The sequence below is a fragment of the Brachypodium distachyon genome, chromosome 2 (genome assembly GCF_000005505.3).
Source record: "Brachypodium distachyon strain Bd21 chromosome 2, Brachypodium_distachyon_v3.0, whole genome shotgun sequence".
Lineage (NCBI taxonomy): Eukaryota > Viridiplantae > Streptophyta > Magnoliopsida > Poales > Poaceae > Brachypodium > Brachypodium distachyon.
The window spans coordinates 3,436,537-3,460,229 of NC_016132.3; the positions used below are offsets into that span (position 1 = coordinate 3,436,537).

Here is a 23,693-nt window from a genome sequence, read left to right on the forward strand (position 1 = left end):
GGGTTTTTTGGACTGCCAAGACTCCGGTACTCCCATTCCTCCTTCTCTCTTCCCTGTTCATCTGTTTTTATTCCGTTCTTCTATTCCACCCCCCTCCCCTCTTCCCCTTATTAAATCATCAGGCACCTACTTTCTCTCCTCTCGTATAGAGTTCTTTTTAAAGAATCAACTTGCGTTTCGGCCCGCAAAGTGGACTCCTGATTGGATTTGGAGCAGAATGTGAGCGGTCAAATCCTTCTTTTTTCTTCGCTGCCCTTGTACTCTGTGCGCTCTTTTATGTTTGCGGTTCTTGAGGTGTTTGCCGTGTCGTGCAGTGTGGGCTGCGAGGAGGCGGAGGAGGAAGAAGCGGCCATCCATGGCGCAGGATACATGGGAAGCAGACAAGAGGTGAGTTTCATCTCTCTGCTTGCTCCCGTCTTCCAGTGTATCTCCGTGGGCAGATTGCTTTTGCCGGGGAAACATATCGCTGCTTAATTTCTTCTTTTCACTTCTTCAGGCATTCCTCCTTTTCGTTTTGATATGCTTGAGAAATGCGGCGTTCTACGTGTTTCTTGAAATTTCCTCGTTCCTATATCCTGTCCGCTTGATGATTTTCGTTCGCAGGTTGTTTCCTTCGCCGTTTTAGCATTGTAGATTACATCGTTCTTTTTTTGTGATTTTTTTTTTGGTGATGGCGCTGCCCCTCCTCTACCCTTTTAGCATTTGAGATTAGATTATCGGTTTCAGAACAGATGCTTTTAGATTATTCCTTAAAAAACAAGTGCTTTTTATGTCTGTTGAGTTTCTTGATTTTTCTGATTCCCTGTTCTGCACATTTATTTCTTCTCTTGCAAAAGTCGTCACCTTTTACCTTCTTTCTATGTTTCTTTTCGCCCTTTTCTTTCCCCGGTGTAGTTTTGTTTCTTGTGTATGTTACCTTCGTTCCTTGCAATGCCGCTGCGAACTCGCTCCATTTTCTGAGAATTTAATGCTTCTGTACTATAGTAATCCAATGCTCTCCTGTCCTGTTGTTTGTCAGTGCCTGCACTGAAAAGCTTCCTTGTGGGTTTTCTTTATGGAATAATTTTTTCATAGGAGGATGCGTTTAAGTTCTTTCGTGCCTTCATCCTACCTTGATGACCTGTATCATGGAACTAATGTTTGCTATGTGTATCGCGGGTGAAGCAGCTTGGATGCGTACATCTATGATTACCTGGTGAAGAGGAACTTGCAGAACACTGCAAAGGCATTCCTAGCCGAAGGCAATGTGTCTACAGATCCTGTTGGTGAGCTCAGAGAGTGCTCAAGTTTTGTTTCCAAGCTTCAATCTTTCTGCATTACATGATTTACATCCAAATACTTGATTCCTCGTACCATTATTTCTATATCGTCAATATGACACGTAGTCAGGTGCACAGTGATACTTTTATCGTCTCGAGATGAAAACTCTTTATTATTCAGTACTTGCACAACGGAGATGCATCACTAGATAGACCATATGCGAGCAAGTTGCTAAAAGATATTCGTAGTATTGTTTTTGGCTGATATACATATATATCTATGGCACTCTGACCTTTCTGCATTTTAGAAACGAAACTTAATTTTGCTGCACTAATTTGTGTCAATGTAATTCTGCAATAAGCAATCGATGCACCGGGGGGTTTCCTATTTGAGTGGTGGTCGGTCTTCTGGGAGATCTTCATTGCAAGGACGAATGGCAAGCACTCTGAAGATGCTGCTTCGTACATCGAGGTTCTTACAGGCTACACAGCTATAACACATGCATACTGTCATTACTTGTTCTTATTATTGCTTACTTCCTTTTGCTCACTTGCTGCTCTGGTTAAATGATACTCCCTTCGTCCCATATTAAGTGAATCCAATTTGCCCAAATGTGAATGTATCTATGCCTAAACAGCGTCTAGATACATGTAATAGAAAGTCACTTAAGATGGGACGGAGGGAGTAGAATTCTACAGTAACGTCTTAGATGTTTCAGTGTGTATGTCTTAGCCACCATGTATATGTTTTTGTACAGAAGACCATGCATGCAGAAGACTGAAAATTTCACAAGAACAGCAAATGCAAAATAAAATAAAAAACCTAATCCACGTACAACAGTAAAACCTTCATGGTTGACCCCTTGTTGTTCCTCTGGCCCATGTCACCAAATAAAAGACCTGTGACTATTGGCAAGATATCTTATGGTCAGCCAACATCTGAATTGTTTTCCCGTATTTATCAACTAGCTTCTGACGGTTAGTCTGTAATGCATTTGTTTCCCGCTACTTTTTAGCGTTTAGATTTCAAGTAAAAATTTGAGCTAATGCTCCAAAATGAACACGACTACCAATTTGCATTTTGAGCTAGGATAATAATAGGTAGTTCTGTTGTCTAACGAGTTATTTGTTCCAGGCCAGCTATTTTTATATTTATCCAGTGTATATATAATTTACAGGTCACAACTCACAAGAATCCATTGTTTGAGTAGTAAGTACTGATTTATGTTTTTCCTGTATCTATGAACTAGTCGGTACCACATAGTCCGTGTTCAGGAACTACTTGCCACTGCCAGGTGCCTAGGCATATAACGTGATAATAACATATACTCCCTCCGATCCATAATAAGTTAGTACAAAATCTGAGACACTTATTATGGATCGGAGGGAGTAACATTAATCTTTACTCCTATAGAGATCTCCATTGGTGGCGATTGTCCGTCACCTTCAAACCATTATGATTTTTGTTTGGACCAAGAAGCTGGAGGCTTGACCTTATGATTGCATTAATTTCAAGGTTTGAGTTACAAACTAGTGGAAAGACAAAACAAGAACAAAAGCGAGAAAATTAGGTAGTCATAGCATTGATATCATAGTGAGTATGAGTTGTTCAAATATGTAGTGTAATCTTTTAATCCGGAACAACACACGAGTATTGTGCTAGTCTTGCATAATTGTGAAGTATCTTTTCCTCTCTTGTTTGCATGGTCTTGTTACCTTACATCGCTATGACTACAAATTTGTGACCCAGACACAGAAGATTAAAGCTCAAGAGCAGCAGGCATTACGGCAGCAGCAGCATCAACTTGCTCATTCCCAGCAGTCACCACACCAGATCCAAACACAGCAAGTCCTGCTACAGAGACATGCACAACAGCAACAGCAACAACAACAACATCCCCAGCAGGAGCAGCAGCCATGCCGCCAGCAGAAGCAACAGCAGCGTAACGAAAGCAGTTATTTGCCTACAAGTTCTCAGAATTGTTCAGTATCTGCTGATCCAATAACACGACAAAATACTGCTGCCGCAAGTTCTTTGTCTGCAAAGATGTATGATGAGAGAATGAAGATTTCTTCTCAGAGGGATGCTTTAGATGAGGCATTAATAAAGGTAATTCCTCTGTGGCACTTTGAATTTCTCTTAAGAACCCTCATATCCGCTTGATATAAATTATATACATTCATATTTCCATTTCTGCAGCAAAGGTATACTGAAAACATTGAGCAGCTGCTGGAATCAAACCAGGCATCTATGCTGAAGTCCACCGCAATGTCAGCTCAGGCTTCAGGGTACAAACTACTCACTAATGTTTGTTAGTATTGCATTTGCTTGTAGGGAGTTATCTTGTGTGGACCACTCACAACATGGGATTGTGAGATCAAGTTGACGATCCCAGTAGGACACCCGAGTCAATGCAAATTTTTATACCTTTATGGAGATCTACTCTTAACGCTATCTACCTACCACTTAGGTGAAACTGTTAGGTTTCATCTTATCTCACCAACTAGAAGCTGAATGCTCAAATTATATTTTACTTACTCAAGTTATTAGGGTATGTTCGGATGTTTGCCAACTTTTTGGCATGCCAATGCCACTTTGCTGACTCTAGTTCAATTTTTCGGTCAAAGTTGGCCAATTCATCGGCAAGCTAAACCTTGGCTAGCTAAAAGTTTTGGTAGGGCAATCTTGGGCTCAAACCAAGCAGCCCCTTAGTTTTAGGTTTGTTCCTATTGTAGTTTTGTGTGCATTTTCCTTTGATGATAACTTGTTTATCAGAACTTCTATGGAGCAGTATTAGAGTTAACTGGTTATAAAAACCTGATGTTATGTACTCCCTCCGTTCCGTAATTCTTGTCGAAATATTGCATGTATCTAGACACTTTTTAGGAATAGATACATCCATTTTTGGGCAAATTTGAGACAAGAATTATGGAACTGAGGGAGTACTAATTATGTTGGGCACTCGAAGTTTCAGTTTTTTAATGTCTTCTAAGTATGACCATTGACCAAGTCTACATTAAAACCTTTGTGGTTGGTAGATAACATTGATGATGGCTTCCTGACTTTCGGGGAAAATGTTCAAGTTCAATTAATGGCCTGACTGATGATTTGCACAAATCGCACTCACAGTAATAGCTGGTTTACCCCAGAATGGTGTACGCACAATGCATATAGGCTTCTAAGTTGCATATGAGATGTATTTTATCAAATACATGAAACTCTTTCTTATTTCCTTATCACATGGGAGTTATTGCTGATTCACTTCCCCCTTTCAAGCAAATGTAGATGCTACAGTATCTTGAAGATGATCATTGCAATCTATGCTATCCATATTGGTTGGGAAGTGCAAGTTTTGTCTTCTTAATCCGTAGATGGCCATTAAGTATTTTACAGTGTGCCCTCCAATTAAGAGGCAAATCTATATGTTTGTCCCATTAGCATGCTGCTTCTAGTTCTTATCCATCAAGGCTATTATTTTAATGTGATAAATCATATTAGTTCATATCTTTTCTTCTGTTATCTGGTAGTATGTGTGTGCCTTAACTCGTTTTCTTTTCTTATGACCATTAGGAAAATATTTCAAGGATCTGCTGGTGGCATACCAGGTAGTTTCCAGCAAGCTCAGGCCAGGAGCCTGCAGCTTCAGGGATCAACACAGGTAGATTTTTTTTTAAGATTATGTATTCATTTATAAGCCAGTATCTATAATTGGATAAGTCAAATTGTATCAGGAAATCAAGGCAGACACAAATGGTGCTCTAAATTTTAGTGCTGCAGGAGCAGACGGATCTTTACTTGGAGTACCAGGTGTTGGCATCAAACTCCAATATAATATGATTTTCTGATATTGTTATGCTTTATGAATTTTTAACATCTATAGCGCAGCAGTATATTCCGTCTTAAAACAACTTCTCGACATTTCTGCTAACTAAGTGTCAATGTTGCAAATAATTATTTTGAATTGGGCCGGACTTCATTAGGCACAGATCGAGACATGAAAAGTGGTTGGACTTAAAGTTGTTGGAATTTTACAAAGAATACAAACATACAATCTGTTTCTGTACATAAAGACTCAACTATCTTTATGCAGAACACTTCTAGGATTTCAGCTATAGTTTTTTTTTGTAATGTTGCTCCTACGTATTGATTTTGCTTGATTTGTCATTTACTTTGGGTACGGTGGTTAGTCCACTCTGGGTACACTCGCCTTCTTCTCTGCTTGGGAGATTGTGATTTTTTTTAATGCACATGAAGGTCATCGTTATTTCTGTTTGAGCAGCAATTAGGTCTTTTATCTCTTGTTATGTCAAATAATCTCCCGTCTTGTTTATAAACCCAAATGGTTGCCCTTGAAACTTGTTTCCTCATGCACACACTCAACATTATTGCTTGATATTTTGCTGTCTGGCAGGTGCTAATCCTGCGGGGCACAATTTGACCTTGAAAGGCTGGCCTCTTACGGTTAGCTCTTCACCTCATTCAGTGTCTTGCATCTAATTTTTACCTTAGCAGCAAAAGCTTCTCAATATTTTTTAGTCTTATGATGCATTCAATTTGGTCATAATTCTTTAGGGTTTGGATCAGCTTCGATCTGGATTTCTCCAACAGAAATCTTTTATGCAGTCTCCCCAACCGTTACACCATCTTCAGTTTCTCACTCCACAACAGCAACAACTTCTACTTCAAGCACAACAAAATATAGCATCTTCGCCTGGAGAGATGGATGGCAGAAAGCTTCGGATGCTTCTGAACAGTCGAAACATGTTTTCTGGAAGGGATGGTCAATCAAATGCATTCACAGAAATTATTCCTAGTGTTGGGCCTTCATTGCAAAACATATATTCACCTGTGCAGCTCATGGAGACAGATATTCTAATGAAGGTAAAGTTCTACTTACACATTTTACTATATGCATTTAAGTGCTCTTATTTGCACCGCAACTTTATGAATATAGCTTCACGTCTTGTTTCTTTTGTTACCCAATTGATTACTGCTAAATTATAGTGCTGAATTTTGGTCTCAGAGCTGTCTTAAAATTTATTATAAGAAAATTATGATAAACTTATATCCCATGTTGTTTATCATAAGAAAATTATCCCATGTTGATAAGCTGGCATTCAGCAGCATCAATTTTCTCATCAGTTAAGTGCATATGACCCCCTGAACTTAGAGCCAAGTTTAAATTTTCAATCCCTGAATTTCGGTCAGTGAGCGGTCATCAATTTCATATAAATTTATCATGAGAAAATAGTCCGGAGGTGGTTTTGCTCCAGCGTGTCATCCAAGTGGATGGCAGTTTGGCTGTGAAGCTGAGTTGGCAATGGTTACAGGCTTTCCAAGAGATTGTTCTGTAAACTGAATGGCATCCTCTATTTAGGAAGGTAGCTCTTTCCGACCACTCTGGTATAATGATTTATTTCTGATCAATGAAAAAATTGTGATCCACATATAAGACCTGAAATAAAAGCACGCTCCCACTATCTCTTTTTTAAATTGATTTCCTCATATAAAAGGAATGTTCAAACTCTGAGATGTATGCTTCAACCCGTAAATGGATTTCTGAAACTTGCCAGAGGTAACTTTATTGCATGATCGCATGATCATAGAATTGCTCCCTCTTTTCAAAATTATAAGATGTTTTAGCTTTGCCAAGTCATTTTTTAAAAGCTGACCAAGTTTGTAGAAAAATCTAGTAATCTACCAACATCTACAACTCTATTTTTTTATTAAATCCACCATGATATATATCTTCATAGTAGTACTTTTTTTTATTAGTACATTTTTCTATAAACTTGGTCAAAAGTTTAGCTTAGGACAAATCTAGAACATGTTATATAATATGAAACAGAGGGAGTACTTTATACATGCTCAGATGTACCCATCACTACCATTTATGATAGAACTTTTATATATCGTCATATATACCCTCAGTGCGTCCCTTCTTTGTAGTAGAAAGTAGCAGCTTTGCAGCAGCAACAACAAAACAGCAGTCAGCAACAGCTCCTTCAACACCCATTACTATGTCAGGAACCACAAAGCTCAAACCACCACCCAAGCAATCATGGAAAGTTGGTATCCGGAAGTGTTACTATGGGTGGAAGCTTGTGTAATTCCTCCCGTGGAAATGAACAGGTTTTACTCTGTTCTGCATAAATTAAACATTATCATCGTAATATCCTGTTACATGTGTCCTTGTGTTAAATGTTTTAATAATTTCATGAACCCTAAACTCTGATATTCAGGTTTCCAAGAATCAAAATGGGCGAAAGCGCAAACAGCCTATCTCATCATCTGGTCCAGCTAACAGCTCTGGTACCATGAATACTACTGGCCCCTCCCCCAGCTCTATACCCTCAACCCCATCCACAGATACTCCAGGAGACACCATGTCAATGCCATTAATACACAACAATGCTAGTATATCAAAGGCGGTAGTTGTGTTTGGTGCTGATACCCCAGGGACAAGGGAATCACCAGCGAACCAGATTGTAAGTTACTTTTACTAGTTCGAAAAATATTTGGACAAATACCTATTATTACCTTGTTACATGCATGAGCTAGCTGGGAATATGGCTGTTGTAGTGGTTGATTTTTTATGCCTTGTATTTCTGTAGGTTGACATGGATCGTTTCGTGGAGGATGACTGCTTGGGAGATAATGTGGGCTCGTTCTTGCCTCATGCTGCCGCTGCTGGTCTAAGAGATGCACGCAGTCGTTGTATGACTTCTACTAAAGGTGTGACACTCTAGTCCAGCTGTTTAGTACCCTAAGACTTATAAACAGGTCCCAATTGGGTAAACTCAACTAGGTTGAAGTTAACGGGAAAACTAAGTGCCATATTGACTTCAGGTCCTTCACAAAAAGGAATTTCCTAACATGTGCAGAAGTAAAATATGTTCATTCAATGTGTTATATTTAAACTAGCTACTGGAAAATCGTATCACTAGTTTGTTTTGTATTCAATATTTGTATGTGTTTTATGTAGGATTCACCTTCCGAGAGATCTCTTCAGCTCGAGCAAGCACAAACAAGGTCGTATGCTGCCACTTCTCATCAGATGGAAAGCTACTTGCTACTGGGGGTCATGATAAGAAGGTAAATATGGATATTGTATGAGTTGTAAAGTCCTTCATCCGAAATTGGTGTTGATACTGAAATATATAACCACTATGTTGGAATGCAGGCGGTCCTGTGGCATGCTGAAACCTTAAAACAGAATTCAATATTGGAGGAGCATTCTCATCTGATAACTGATGTGCGGTTCAGCCCAAGCGTTCCACGTGTTGCTACATCATCATTTGACAAAACTGTCAGGGTCTGGGATGTCGACAATGTAAGCCTGTGTGATTTGTCAACAGTCCCTAGTTATTATTACCATCTGTTTCCTTCCGCGATATGTACGTCTGTCATTTAACATGCCTTGGATGCTTCATATTGCACGAATCTGTCCAGTAACTTATTTTATTCAATCCTTGTTAATGCCTCCTCGGTTTTCTTTGTGCTGAAACTGCATAGTATTGTTAATTAGGTTGTGAACTCACAAAAAAACTCAGTAAGCAGTGTCCACGGTAAGACGATGTGTTATGAAAGGTCCGCCATCCACAACATCGGTTCTTAGATTCCTTCACACGGCATGAATTCTTCCAGTAGAAAGTGGATGCTATTTGTTCTTTATTAATATGCTTGTGATTACAGATCCGATAAATATGTCAATGTTTTACTATATTATATGTTTTAGATATTATCATTGTTAAATTTTGAACTGTAATGATTCTTTTTCAGCAAGGTTATTCAATTCGTACGTTCACTGGACACTCAGGATCTGTTATGTCAGTGGATTTTCACCCAAACAAGGATGACCTCATTTGTTCTTGTGATGGGGATAGTGAGATACGATTCTGGAGCATCAACAACGGAAGCATTGTTCAAATTTTCAAGGTTACTCAACCTGGCCTTCTGAACTTCCATGATTTTGTAATTGGCTCTACTTCATTATGAATGCTGCACAAAATATTCATTTTATCAAAAAATATAAAAAATGTGCATGTTGAGGTGCTATCTGCTGAAGCCACCAAATACTTCAAACTATACCTACTTATTTAATTCGTGCCAAGCAGCCAAGGACTGCTATACACCCTGCAATTGGTGGGTTATTAACTTATTACAGAAATAGTGCGTTTACCGGCACAATCAGCAGATGGTCTTGAATAAGATTACCTGCAGATCAACAATTTCTTGATTTATTTATTACCATTGCCTTTGTAGGGAGGCTCGAGCCAGCTGAGATTTCAGCCACGCCATGGTGCATTTCTTGCAGCAGCTTCAGAAAATGTTGTGTCTATACTGGATGTGGAAACACAAACTTGCGTGAGGAGATTTGAGGTTTGTATGGCATGGCTCTAGCCTCTACATTTTTTTTGTTTGATTCACAGAGTGTCTCAGGACATAGTGGTCAAGTAATATTCTGGCAACCACCTGGAGCTCTGGCTCCATTAAGTAGAAGAGTCTATCCAGTTTATAAGGGAATCAGAACTGAAAATCTCACAAGTGCCGAGTTTTTGGAGATGGAACTGGCAGAAAACCTAAACTCTGTTAGATAGATATTAGTTTTATTGTACTGAAACTACTCCCTCCGTCTCATATTAAGTGACTTTCTATTACATGTATCTAGACGCTTTTTAGGCATAGATACATCCATATTTGGGCAAATTTGAGTCACTTAATATGGGACGGAGGGAGTAGTTAGTATGCCTTTTGTATTTAGGACTCCTAGTTTATCTTTCTGTACTTTTATATATTTGGCCTATAGCCTTGGCAATAGATCAAGTTGCATACCTCACATGGTACCAGAATCGTAGGGATTTTTCCCACCCAGCACACGCCCAACTCGTGCTCCCTGCAGACCGATTTCATGGTTTTCTGATCGATTGGATCGTTCATTCTCTACAGTACATGTTCAGTCATCCCAGCCTTGCCCGATTGGCACCGGGCTGCTCCCGTGAGAGCTCACCTCCCTATGGCCGCTGCCTGCCCATCCTCTGCCGGTCCTGCCAGCCGCCGCTCTTATCTTGATTCTGTCCGCCTTGCCAGCTGTTTTGACCGAGCGTTGTGCCCATGAACTGAAAAAAAGAAAACAGAATAGGGTCATGTCTTTGTTGTAAGTTCACGTCTCCATATCTCGCTGCCCGGTGATCTTCGTTGCAGCAGGGTCCCAGCAACCGGGGGCGGCACATTCCCTTCTGACCAAACATAGTATGAGCCACGGCAAAGAGCACACACAAAAAGCCAGACGTCATAAAACCTACTTGAGGATGCTACCAGCTATAACACTGACCAATTTGTTTAACTGTTTATAATTGTGATATTCATTTCTGTTCATGACAAATTGCTGTTACCTTAGTGTTATTTTTAAGTCGTCATGGGGCTGTTGCAGTCATAATTTACTTCTCTAGTAGTCACTCTAAATTTTGTAGGTTATGAAAAGAGATCACTTCATCCATTACTCTTTTCTTTGTAATTTTGCAGGGTCACACAGAGCATGTGGGTTCACTGTGTTGGGATCCCTCTGGTGAATATGTTGTTTCTGCCAGTGAAGACACGGTAAAGGTGTGGTCTTTGAATTCTGGGAATGAGGAGAACTGTGTGCATGAACTCAATAGCAGCGGGAGCAAGTTCCATTCGTGTGCTTTCCACCCTTTATATCCATCTTTGCTCATCATTGGTTGTTACCAGGTAAGGGTTTTCGCCATGTAACAGTGTTTTTTGCAATCTTGATACATCCAAAAATAAATATTACCTGCCTGTTCGAAATTTCCATCTTTTAGTGCGCGTCATCATCTGTAAATATACAAGTGTTACTTTGTGAAAGGAAAACCATCTTTAAATCTTGCTGTCATGAAATACCTATGATATTAATGGTTAAGGATAAACAGGATCGTTCGTTTTTACTCCTGAAAAAAATTGACGCTTGTGACATCTGCACACTTACAAGTGTTCTGTGTCAAATACTGCAGTCTCTTGAGCTGTGGGACATGTCGGAGAACAGAAGTATGACTGTTGCTGCACATGACGGCCTCATCTCTGCCTTGGCCTCGTCGAGCTCCGGTGTGGTTGCTTCCGTAAGCCATGACAAGCACGTCAAGCTGTGGAGATGAACCGTTCCCAAGCTCGCCGTGCTCTGATCCGTACCTGTGGATCTGCTCTTTTAGTCGCAGCTGAATGTCTGCCAACCGCTCTGGTGCTGAACAATCTACATAGTAGTCCCCGTCTTATGCAGCCTACTGCTTAACTGGATATATAAGGTTTATCGCAGTAAAATCTTTTGTTAGCCCTGGTACTCTGGGAGGGTGGATTACTAGTGGTAGTCTACCCAGCTTTTGTATAGAAAAGGAGGTTATATTTGTCAGGTTCACACCTTGCATCCATGAACCCTGAAATGGTTATGGTCATACGGCTGCATCTTTGGTCTGGATGATGAATCGCTAGTCGTTTTATCATGTGAAATTATGTGGACCTTTGCATTTCACCAAACCTGCTGTTTTATTGAGATTTGTGCCAAATTAGGACCGTGGCTGGCTGTCTTGGATGCCAGATTGCACAGTTGTGCTTAGAATATGGTTACTTACTGGCTAGGAAAATGAGAACAATATTTGGTGCCCAAAGCTTGCACCGGCACGGAAGGAATATTTGGCTTCGTGGGTGTTAACATCAACCCAACACGAACTCACATAATACGGAGGATTGATAACTCGTAGAGCACACTGGTCATCAGAGCACGGTGGTAGATGAACTGAGGAAGGAGATCGACGGAGAAACCACAGGCTATGCTCCAAGCTCTATGCTCGTTTTTGCGATGTTTTCTTGGACTGATCCGTTTCGTTTGCGATCTTGCGAAAGGTAATACACAATCGTCCTGATAGACACGTTTGTTAGGCTTCAGAGTGATCTCAAGTTGCTTTTGGTTTCGTTGTTTTGACGTTTCTATGCTCATTTTTCTTCGTCTTTTGCACAATATCACGTCGATTTTAGTTTATATCTTTTGACTTTATTGTCTAGTCTCAAAATCAATCCTATCTCTTTTTAATGAATCACCGAGGTGATTTGATCTCCCCAGAATCATTACTCAACCGAAGAGGTTACATAGTTTGAGAGATGTGAAGAGAGGTATTCACGCCAAGAGTTGGCGCATATCTTTTGATAGGCCTTTTCAAGCCAATGAGACCATAAGGTGGTGTTGTTTAGAACATTACGCATAATTAGAAATATTAGGAAGAAGAATTACAAAATCCAGTACAACATTGTTTCTTGACTTCCAAGATATTCCAAAGGTTCGAGAGAAACATTCTTGGTCAAATTGAGGTGGGTCGGTAATTTGCAGAGTGACCAACAAACGAAGAAAATGTGGATGCATGTTTTCATTGTAATTGGACAGTGTGAACAAACATTGTGGTCGGTGATTTCTTTGCAAATCAGGTTGCAGCCCAACAACCATCCGAAAAATTTCATCTTAATGAAAACATGTCTGCCGCAGGTAAAACTCGAGCCATAAGAATAAGGCGGCAGCATGAACCATTCTCTAAAATTTAAAAAATAACCTAATTGCTGAGATGAAAAAAAATGTAAACCGGCTAAGGAGCATTGAGTAATTCAGAATCCTCGATCAAGTTGCTCAAATTGATTTTTCTAAAGGAAAGAAGTTTCTACGGATCGATCGAAGATTCGAAGTCCAAGTGTCCAACGCACCCGGAGACCACCGGGCACCGGCTATACGGGCATCGTGTTTAACTTAACTTAACCCCTGCTGCTTCCCTTCTCCAAGTCCAAAACCCATTTTCGTTCTAATCTCCTCTCCTCTCTGCCTCGCCGTCTCCCACCCCCCGCCCCCAAAACCCTAGGCGCGACCCACCTCCACCGCCGCCCGGCGCCGCCCGCGGCCATGGATCTCCTCCGCTCGCGCCTCCACAAGGTCCGCATCCCGGAGCCCACCAACCGCATCCACAAGGACGAGTGCTGCGTCTCCTTCGACACCCCTGTAAACCACCCTCCCTCACCCCTGTACCTCCTCTCCGCTTCGATCGCGCTAGGGATACGATGGTTTTGACGCGCGTTGTTTTCGTGCCTGCTGTTGCAGAGGTCGGAGGGGGGGCTGTACGTGGACATGAACTCGTTCCTGGGGTTCGGGAAGGAGCACGTGGCCTGGAACTTCGAGAAGACGGAGAACCCCGTGTACCTCCACATCGTGCAGCGCCGCAAGCCGGAACCTGACGAGGCGGATCGCCCGCTGAAGAAGCCCACCCTACTCGCCATCGGTATGCCACGCTTCATTCACAGCGTGTTTACTGTTGTTAAATTCGATTTAATTCTATGTAATTGTGAATAACCTATGGCCTATCTGAATGGGCATGCATTGTTTGGCAGTGTAATTGTTTCTGTTTGGGCTTGCTTAATGTGGTTATTGATTAAAAGGGATGACAGGCAAAAATGACATAATATCTCTGGGTTTACATCATTGAGTTATTGTGGAGCAGTTTCACCATGTAGCATAGGAATTTGTGCTGAATGTGCCTGATATGATGTGTCCTGTTGTAGCTTTGATCACCATTACTCTACTATGTCTGTATTAGCTTTGGTTTGTTTTACCTTATTAAGAGTTCCTATGTTACGTTACTTTATTATTTGAAAGATAACATTGCTCGTTATAGTGTAGAAAGATGACGTCCTGGTATAATTTTTTGTTTGCTGTGCTCTTGCCTTGCAGCAATTATTGTTATTTGATCGTCTTTCTGTCTCTAGTATTTTGTGACATTGTTTATGCTAATTGTCTATAGTATCATACCGAGTTTTGTGATAGAACTTATCTGTATTTGGATTTTAAGAATAAGTGGTATTGTGGTAAGATCATAAAAATTGCATAGCGTGTTCTTTGTTCCCGTGCTTACAGATAGATGAATGTGGGTCCCAAAGTTCTGGTCGGTCTATATTTTTCATTGGAAGCAATTACCATCTTCACTAATCCCTTTCTTGGATTGATAGGAGTGGAGGGAGGTTTTACTGATCAAGAACCTGAATATGATGTTACTTATGAAATTGTAATCTTACCTGAATTCATCTCTCTCCCGTTTCCATCAGTTGACTTGCCCGAGAAGGTAAATTTTATTTTCAGTGTAGAATATTGAAGCTGTTATATGCATGGTTGTTAGTTATTTACTGTACTAGAAATCTGCAGGTCAGGCTTGCAGTTGATAAAGTTATACTTGCTGAAAGTGCTGATAGGAAGCAACAACTGGCTTCTTGGGTTGCTGACAAGAAGAATGTCAGTGCATTTGCTATGGATTTGCAGCAACTAGGCAATGGCGTTATTGTGCCTCCTACTGGATGGAAATGTAGCAAGTGCGATAAAACTGAGAACCTCTGGTTAAATTTAACTGATGGTATGATCCTCTGTGGGAGGCGGCTTTGGGATGGAAGTGGTGGGAATAATCATGCTGTTGAACACTACCAGCAGACTAAATATCCTCTTGCTGTAAAGCTTGGAACAATTACTGCTGATTTGGAAGCAGCAGGTAATGCTATTGTTAAACTTTTGCATTTCTGGATTTCCTCTTTTATTTCTTTTGTTACTCTAGGTACCTCATCCTTGGGTGACGATGCTGTGTCAGTTTGTTAGTGTGGAACCCAACCTTTTGATCTCTAAATTGGTCATGTGAGAATGGAAGCTGTAGGTTCAACATAAGGTGCTGATGGAACAGTATACTTTAATTGGTACTTGAAAAGATCCGATTAGTTCACTTATGCATTAGGATTAATTGTTTGAAACGTTTATTCACCGTTCGTCCTGATGATATATAAGTCCTTCCACTTATTAATGAGTACAATGCAAGAAGTATTGAAGATGCATTTTTAAATTAAGTCCCCAAAAGTTTCTGGTTGGTCTAAACCTCTACAGCTATTCTTTAATATTTGTTTTATAGTTCATACCACATAATCTGTTATCTACATAGGGTAGTAATCTTGTATTTTTGGCTTTTTAGTATGTCTTGCCTACATACCTTGTTAAGCATGACTAAGAGTATTCTTATTGCAACAGCAACAGTTGCTTATTTCATTTCTTTTTTCTTTTATAAAGTACCTATTCATCCCAGATTTTCTGTGACAGCTCAGACGTTTACTCATACCCGGAAGATGATAGTGTTGAAGATCCACTATTAGCTCAGCACTTGTCACATTTTGGCATCGATTTTTCTTCACTCCAAAAGGTAAGATACCAGCTTTTTTCATGGCACTCTATGTGTGAATCTGGTTGTACGTAATATGAATTTTATACGTTTTTCTTTCATATGTGGTCAAGTCAATTGTTTTTTACGGCACACATACTACTATGGAACACCTGATTGTAGAATTGATGTAGTGAACATCAAGCATAAATTCAGATTATAATTAGGTACTGAATATTAATTGCTTTATATGTACAAAAATTGTTAGATGATGCGGATGCCTGGTAATGATTTTTAAATATGAGTAGATTGAGTTGCTTTATGAATTGTTGTAAATGACCAAGTAATCTATGATATTTTTATGGACACGGATCAAATTTACAACTGGCAACGCATTAATAGACAGTTCTTTTTTTTGCCCTTCCCTTATACAAGGAGCTATTTTCTTTGTTGCAGACAGAGATGACTACTGCTGAAAGAGAACTTGACCACAACACAAATTTTGATTGGAATAGAATACAAGAAAGTGGGAAAGATGCCGAACTTTTATTTGGACCAGGTTATACTGGTCTTGCAAATCTTGGAAATAGGTATTGTGGTTTGATGACATGAGTTTATTTTATCTTCTAATAAGTTGTCTTAATTCATATCTTTTCTTCCTTACAGTTGCTACATGGCTTCAATTATGCAAGTTATGTTTTCAACCCATCCTTTTATATCACGGTTAGTTCTACTTCAATATATAATACTTTGCTACTTATTATCTTTCCGCCTTAAGTTGGATCTGCACTTCCATTTATTCAGTGGATTATTTCAGATACTTTGAGAAGCAGAGCTTGAAAGCTGCATTTGCAATTTCCCAAGCAGATCCAACGTTGGACTTAAACATGCAAATGTAAGCTCTCACTGTTGATCTATGAGTTTGGGGGGTTGTGCATTCAGAATGTGTTAAAAGCATCATATCCTTGCAGTTTTATTGCTACCGACCTGCCGCCACAAACAACATTACTCTTAGATCTGGGTTTGGTCAGTCATTTTTTGTTCTCTGCTGGCACTTTTTGGTCACCTACACACCTCCCACCTGGGCAATTCGTCCTAGTTGACTAGGTGGGTATTAGCGTATAGTTATAGAATAGCTGGTTTCTTCAAACCACAATGTCTGTGTCTGTTGGCAATGTTAATTCAATCAGGCATCATGTTGTAGAAACAAAACTGTGTTGGTAACATTATTCTTCTTGGTAACATTTTGCTGAACTGAATACAACTGAGGCGTAATCATAAAAAACTAAAATCATTGTGGTATCTATTTTCTGTCCCAACTTAGAAGGGTAAGATTTTGCGTTTCTGTGCAATAGTTAATCAATATATATGTGTCCTTATAAGGTTTGCTTTCTTTTTCAGGACAAAGTTGGCACACGGTATGCTCTCTGGCAAATATTCTGTTCGCAATCAGGAGGTAAGAATTTGTGCCTGTGTTTATCTATTGTTGGTAGGTGCCTGTTGCGGTGGTGGTGTTCACATGGGTGTCTAATTATTCAGTCTGGAGTAGATTCCTTCTTGCTTGATTTTGTTTACCTTTTAAGCAATACTTTTGTGGTCTTCCTTATTTTCTTTCAACTGATAGGCAATCCAAGTCCGCGTGTAAAGTTATTTGGTGTGGTCGGTTATTTATTTGTTTAAAATGGTGCATGATAGATTAGACTCCACCAATTTCCTTGGATATCTTTTGAATATTTAATGAAAGGGGATGGAACTTTGAACTTTCTTTCACTGTGCTACACTGAGCTTCCTGATAATCTTATCACCAATGGTAATTTCATGTTTTCTGTCTAGAATAGTTAAGGGAGAGTATATGTGAGAATGATGTTGCGCATCAATGGTGCTTCACAACCTTGAAATCATTTGTTTTAGGATTGGTCGGAAATAAGTGCTTCTGAGGGACAAATGTTCTGTTGTCCTATCTGGCTTTCTGGTGCATGATGTGTTATATTCAGCAAGTTTCGTTCTAAATTGCTGTACTGAACTGTTCTCGTTATATTGCCTCTGGCGCTTTACAAATACCGTCGGACCAACTTTGTGTTGATGCACCCAGTGTTATGTGGTCAATTTACAGGGACAAGAAGGAATACGTCCCCGTATGTTCAAGTCAGTTATTGCAGCAAATCATCCTGAATTTTCCAGTATGAGACAACAGGTACCTTTGCGCCCATTGTCCAAACCTATGTGTTCTCCTTTTTAAATTTCCAAGTAGAGTCCCTGTACAGAGTGATTTTCTGTTTTTTTTTCCAGTGATTTTTCTTCTAATTTCCTTTTTCTTTAATGTCATGTTTGGTTGGAGGGAATTGAGGAATGGGAGTGGGAGGTGGAGAGTGGTGAGGTGTAAATTCATCTCTCTGGTTGGTGGGAATGAGAATTTATGTGGGATTGGACAGCTCCACCATTTTAATTATAGGAATTGGGGTGGAAAATTGTGAGGGAATTGATTTCTAGAGAACATTCCAGCTGTCATCATAACTTATGTTATGATCTCTACGCTAATCTCCTGAATTCACACCAACCTAACAGGGGAAGCGTTCTAAATCCCCACGGTTAAAATGCTAATCTCATAACTTATCATGTACCAACTGTGTCCTCTGAACTCCTGTTCCCTTTTCCATTGGTTGCCAAACAAGGTGTAAGTTTATTTGCCGACAACACTAGTTATGCTGCCACATTTGTGAATTGGTACATCATGCAAAACAACTTTAGATTGATTGTGGAGGGTAATATGATGTTTTGGTAGTTGGGGTTGTTAATTTGTCTTGTTTTAAGACTTGACGGTTGGAAATGGACTTTCGTTCGAATTACGGATTTTGTGATCATTTCCTTCGAATATACTCTGGCAACAGTTGAGGGGTAAAAAATTGACCATTTCATTTTAATATTGTGATCATGTTGCTACCTATTTGCATTTTTTTTTTTCAATTTACTGAACTACAGTTTTGAGTGCAACGAGTTTCTTCCATCGCAGGATGCCCTTGACTTCTTCCTTCATCTTATTGATAAAGTTGATCAGGCAAACCCTGGAAACCACGAGTTAAATCCTTTTACGGGTTTTAAGTTTGTAATTGAGGAGCGGGTTCAATGCCCTTCTGGGAAAGTTTCTTACAACAAACGTTCTGACTACATTCTCTCGCTGAGCATACCACTGCATGAAGCAAGTAACAAAGGTGTCTTTTAAAGTTTTGTTTGTTCTTGTATAGTATTAAAGGTATTATAGAACATTCACATCTGTGGGTTATGCAGAGCAGCTAGAAGTGTTTAATGAGAAGAAAGCAGCCATGGACTTGGATGGAAAGGAAGTGTAAGTATTCATAGTTCTTGCAGTGCGTACTGCCTAGTGACTTAGTCTTATGACATCTGTGCCAATTTATTTCCATGACAGATCTAATGAGGAAGTCGTGAGACCAAGAGTCCCACTGGAGGCATGCTTAGCAAGTTTTTCAGGCGAAGACGAAATTCCTGATTTTTACAGCACTGCATTAAATTCAAAGACGACAGCAATTAAGTATGCATATATATGTTAAATCTCTATTCTGTGATGGGTTAAAGGATTTTATTAGCACCAGTTCCTCATGCACATTCATGGACTACAGCATTGTTCCACATTCGTGCAATCAGTAAATTTAGTGTTTATCTGATTGGAAATGCTCAATTTTCCTTGGAACTATAATATATCAAGATGGAACAATGTGAAAGGGATGCTTTCTCCTGGTTAGCTTAAAGTCAAGCCAAGAAAACGTTGAATTTCATGACCAACCACTTTTAGAATTCACATGGAAATTAGCCTAGTAAGTGTCAATCAGTGCAATTGAAATGTAATGCTCGCGCAATTCGACCTATTAGTACTTAAATATACCATTACAACAACAGCTTAGTTCTATAAACTGCACTCCAATATGGTATTAGGTCAGTTAGTTTGGATGTACAGTCGTCAGTGCACCAGTAATCTGAGGATACATGAGCGGTAGTTACTGAGAATGTTTCATGAACCGTTGGACAATTTTATCTGCTAATTGTCTTCTCTGGATCATTAAGAATATTTTACATTTTTACGTGGAAGTAATGAATAGCAATGTTGCATGCTTATTTATAATGATTGGATTTTTGTGTTGGACGGCGTCTTATAAATGTGAGATGCTCCTTATTGCCAAATGATTTAGCTCCATGGTTAACGAAATAAATGTATCATCGCAGGACTGCTGGCTTTAAAACATTTCCTGATTACCTGGTGCTGCAGATGCGCAAGTTTGTAATGGAAGCAGGATGGGTGCCGAAAAAGCTTGGTAATCCTCCCCACTCTTTCATCAATTTAGGCTGTTAGAAGTCTGATATTACTCGAGATTGTCTTGGGTAAAGTTAATGGACCGTGCCTGAAAGTTTTAGGAAAAGTGATGGTTTGGTGATGCTAACATCTCTGATCCACAGTATTTGCCATTCGATCTAGGCTATTCAAATTGTTTCCATCATATCGATGTCTCGAGTCATGACATCTTATTTCCCTCTCAGATGTTTATATTGATGTGCCGGATATTATCGATATCTCGCACATGCGCAGCAAAGGTGTACAGCCTGGGGAAGAGCTACTACCTGAAGGAGGTTCGATTGCCAACTATTTGTTCCTTTTTAACATGCTCTACTTTCCCCTTTCATGTTTAATGACTTAGCAGTATCATCCTTTCAGCTTCTTGTGGCAGCAAAGCTGAACCCGCTCAACCTGTTGCCAATGAGGACATTGTATCCCAGCTTGCAAGCATGGGGTTCAATTACTTCCACTGTCAGAAAGCTGCTATTAATACATCGAATACAGGAGTCGAGGAGGCGATGAATTGGCTTCTCTCTCACATGGATGATCCAGGTTGGTATGCAGAAACAAAAGGTTCCATTGTTGATTATTCTACATTTTATTCATCTTGAAATGATCATTCTATTATTAGTTGTAACTGTGACAGAAGAGACTGCTATCAACTTGTGCAGATATTGATGATCCATTATCTCAAGATCAAAAGCCTTCTGAAGACGCTATTGATGAATCAAGTGTTCAAACTCTTGTTTCGTTTGGATTCCAAGAAGATGTTGCTCGAATGGCCTTGAAAGCTTCAGTAAGAATGTTTTTTATGATTACATCATGGTCACCAATGTTTTTTTACAAGAAGAGACATCATTGTTGGCCTTCCTTTGGAAAGTTGGTGTTTAGTACTATTTTTCACATCAGCCTTGCATTTTCCTCTTGTACTAATGCGGTAATGCCAATTAACTTGGCCATGTCCTTGATACTCTTGTTTTGTCATGTATTAGGGTGGGAATATTGAGAGAGCCACGGACTGGGTTTTCAGTCACCCTGAAGCATCTAGCTCCGTATCTGCTGAGTCTTCAACAAGCAATGTAAAAGATGATGACTCACACATACCAGATGGAAGTGGCAGTAAGTTTCTCCAGCCCTTTTCATTGACTTCATCTGGAGTTATGGTCTTATGCAAATGAATAACTGACCTATGTCATGGCTGCAAATTAGAGCTGCAAATAAATAACTACCCTATTCAGCATGTATGATACACGTAACAAGTATTGGTATCGGACTGATATACATCAATGTCCAAAAATACGGACTCTCACCCTCCCTTACGGTTTAACTTGCAAACTTGTTGTGCTGGGCTATATATCTGGTGTGTGTCCGCAATGTTTCCACAAAGTAATGCACTGCCGACTTTTTTTAAATACTCCTATTTGCCCAATAGAAATTATTTTTCCTTATTTTGTCATGTATTAGGGTGGGAATATTGAGAGAGCCACGGACTGGGTTTTCAGTCACCCTGAAGCATCTAGCTCCGTATCTGCTGAGTCTTCAACAAGCAATGTAAAAGATGATGACTCACACATACCAGATGGAAGTGGCAGTAAGTTTCTCCAGCCCTTTTCATTGACTTCATCTGGAGTTATGGTCTTATGCAAATGAATAACTGACCTATGTCATGGCTGCAAATTAGAGCTGCAAATTTTTGACCCACAGGGTACCCTTTGACCCTCCTTGGTTCAAACAAATGAACTAGTTTTCCAAAAAGTTGTGTCACTTTAAAATTTTAGTTCATTTGGTTGAACTAAGGTGGGTCAACGGGTACCCTGAGGGTCAAAAATTTGCAGCTCTACTGCAAATAAATAACTACCCTATTCAGCATGTATGATACACGTAACAAGTATTGGTATCGGACTGATATACATCAATGTCCAAAAATACGGACTCTCACCCTCCCTTACGGTTTAACTTGCAAACTTGTTGTGCTGGGCTATATATCTGGTGTGTGTCCGCAATGTTTCCACAAAGTAATGCACTGCCGACTTTTTTTAAATACTCCTATTTGCCCAATAGAAATTATTTTTCCTTACTATTGAAATAGTATTTGTGGATCGTATCCAAGTGTATCTGGTGAACAATATATTACTGGATGTGGATAATTGGATATGGTACCCTTTCCAACCATCTCGTAGCAATGTAACTACCTGTCTGCTTTTCTGTCTACCGCATAGACACGTCTTCCCATCACTAGGAACCAGTGTAATGGCCATTTAGTACTCCCTGTTTGTAGTGCCAGTTGGACGAAAAACTCTGAACTGTTCAAGGGTTGTTTATACATTGTGAAAAGTTCGCCTCTCTACCTTATTAACTCCATCCAGTCTTAAAAAAGATGGTGTTTTGGACATTTCAGTCTTCAAAATATTATCATTGACCATTAATTAATACTGCAGTATAACAAACCTAGTTTCTTCAAAATATTTAAATGTTGTCAGAAATGTCATGTTTTTGTGGACTGGAGGGAGTTGTCAGTTTATCACAGTTAAAAACGGTTGTTTCAAATTAAATTCTTTTATGTTCATGGGAGTAGTACTTAACCTTTGAAAAAACAGGCAATAAGCAACGTTGTATCCCAGTGACTGTTTCATCTGCTTAACTGTTCTGTCTAAATCTAATAAGCATGTCAAGAACGCTGTGGTTGCTTCTGTTTCTGATTTATAGTTGATCGCATAATGGCTGAAATTTGTTAGCACTGTTAAATTGTTAACAATAATTATGCTGTCCAGGATACAAGCTGGTGGCATTTGTGAGCCATATGGGCACCTCTACCCACTGTGGGCACTATGTCGCCCATGTCCTGAAAGACGGGAGGTGGGCAATCTTCAACGACAGTAAAGTTGCTGCATCAGTTGACCTGCCCAAAGATATGGGATACCTTTATTTCTTCCAGAGGATAAGCAGTTAAAATAGACGGTTACAGTCAAAATACCAGGAAGTCAAAAGTTCATGCACACATTTCATCAGAAGCACGGCGGAAAGTCGCTTGACTTGCGTGCCAATCGACTTCAGGGACTTGGGACATTTCTTTGTTCGCTCAGACAGTATCAATTGGCACTTCCAGTTACAATTGTCTTTGGTACGATGCTATGAAATGGTTGAATTGTTGTATGGGAGTCGTCAGCATTCCGTTGGTTCCCTTGACCGCAAATTCTTTTATAGCACAACTCAAAGGCAAACCAGTACTTTTTTAGCATGCATCAATATGTTATGTATCCTCCGCACTTCCCTTAGCCGAAGCTGATTGTATTGGATGTTAGTTTGCATCCGTGTTCTCAGTGACTTAAACACGATAACAATCGCAAGCCTGCTAATAGTAGACATCTAAAGGCCCATGCAGGGCTGCACAGTGCTCACCCGCGTGGAAGCAAGCGACCACTGCCGCTCTTCTTGTCCAATAGTGTTTCTTTACAACGCTGTAGTTACAGGGAAGGTTGAAGTGGTGATTCGGCTGACTGCAGCTGACGATTGCGCGTTCGGCTGATTAGACGGCGGCGTCGGGCCGGGTCTGGTCGGTCTGCCCCGCGCGACACGAGCGCGCACATGACGCGGCTGGTTCCCTGCACCTGCATGTGCCCGGCCCGGCACAAGACGTCTTCCCCCAGGAGGAGCCCGGTTGTCTCGTCTGTCGGGACCTCCACACGCCACTGTCAGTACCCAACCCTGGACGGACCCAGGTCCCAGGGCCCTGGCCATCATAAGTTAGTTAACCAGATCCCATCTCACGCGTACCAGTTGTACTCTTATCCAAAACAAGAACGAGGCAGAGGTTCTCCTAGCTACAACGTCCCAGAACCCAACCACCAGTAGTCCAGTACGTAACGTAGCCCCCC

The 23,693-nt window shown here is 40.2% G+C and overlaps 2 protein-coding genes across 3 annotated transcripts; both read left to right on the forward strand.

Moving 5' to 3' along the window:
* LOC100831127 (transcriptional corepressor LEUNIG) lies at positions 1-11,763 on the forward strand. Of its 2 annotated transcripts, XM_014899429.2 has the most exons (20): positions 1-26; positions 150-219; positions 315-387; positions 1,165-1,265; positions 1,622-1,731; positions 3,010-3,369; positions 3,460-3,548; positions 4,831-4,918; positions 4,992-5,067; positions 5,672-5,721; positions 5,833-6,141; positions 7,213-7,392; positions 7,503-7,748; positions 7,875-7,995; positions 8,246-8,355; positions 8,444-8,593; positions 9,043-9,198; positions 9,526-9,642; positions 10,786-10,992; positions 11,274-11,763. In XM_014899429.2, the coding sequence occupies exons 3-20, from the start codon at positions 356-358 to the stop codon at positions 11,412-11,414; spliced, it is 2,643 nt and encodes an 880-aa protein (XP_014754915.1). In that variant the 5' UTR covers positions 1-26; positions 150-219; positions 315-355; the 3' UTR covers positions 11,415-11,763. The 2 variants fall into 2 exon arrangements, with proteins under 2 accessions (XP_014754915.1, XP_014754916.1); XM_014899430.2 differs by lacking the exon at positions 1-26 and having other exon boundaries at positions 43-219; positions 1,168-1,265.
* Positions 11,764-13,091: 1,328 nt separating this feature from the next.
* Positions 13,092-23,119, forward strand: LOC100833268 (ubiquitin carboxyl-terminal hydrolase 14). The gene is made up of 19 exons (XM_024459426.1): positions 13,092-13,291; positions 13,391-13,568; positions 14,293-14,405; positions 14,486-14,822; positions 15,421-15,515; positions 15,930-16,063; positions 16,140-16,196; positions 16,291-16,368; positions 16,875-16,929; positions 17,587-17,667; positions 18,484-18,682; positions 18,759-18,816; positions 18,898-19,020; positions 19,710-19,798; positions 20,022-20,111; positions 20,197-20,370; positions 20,490-20,614; positions 20,811-20,937; positions 22,590-23,119. Exons 1-19 carry the CDS (start codon positions 13,196-13,198, stop codon positions 22,766-22,768), a joined length of 2,388 nt encoding a protein of 795 aa, XP_024315194.1. The 5' UTR covers positions 13,092-13,195; the 3' UTR covers positions 22,769-23,119.
* The last annotated feature ends 574 nt before the right edge of the window (positions 23,120-23,693 follow it).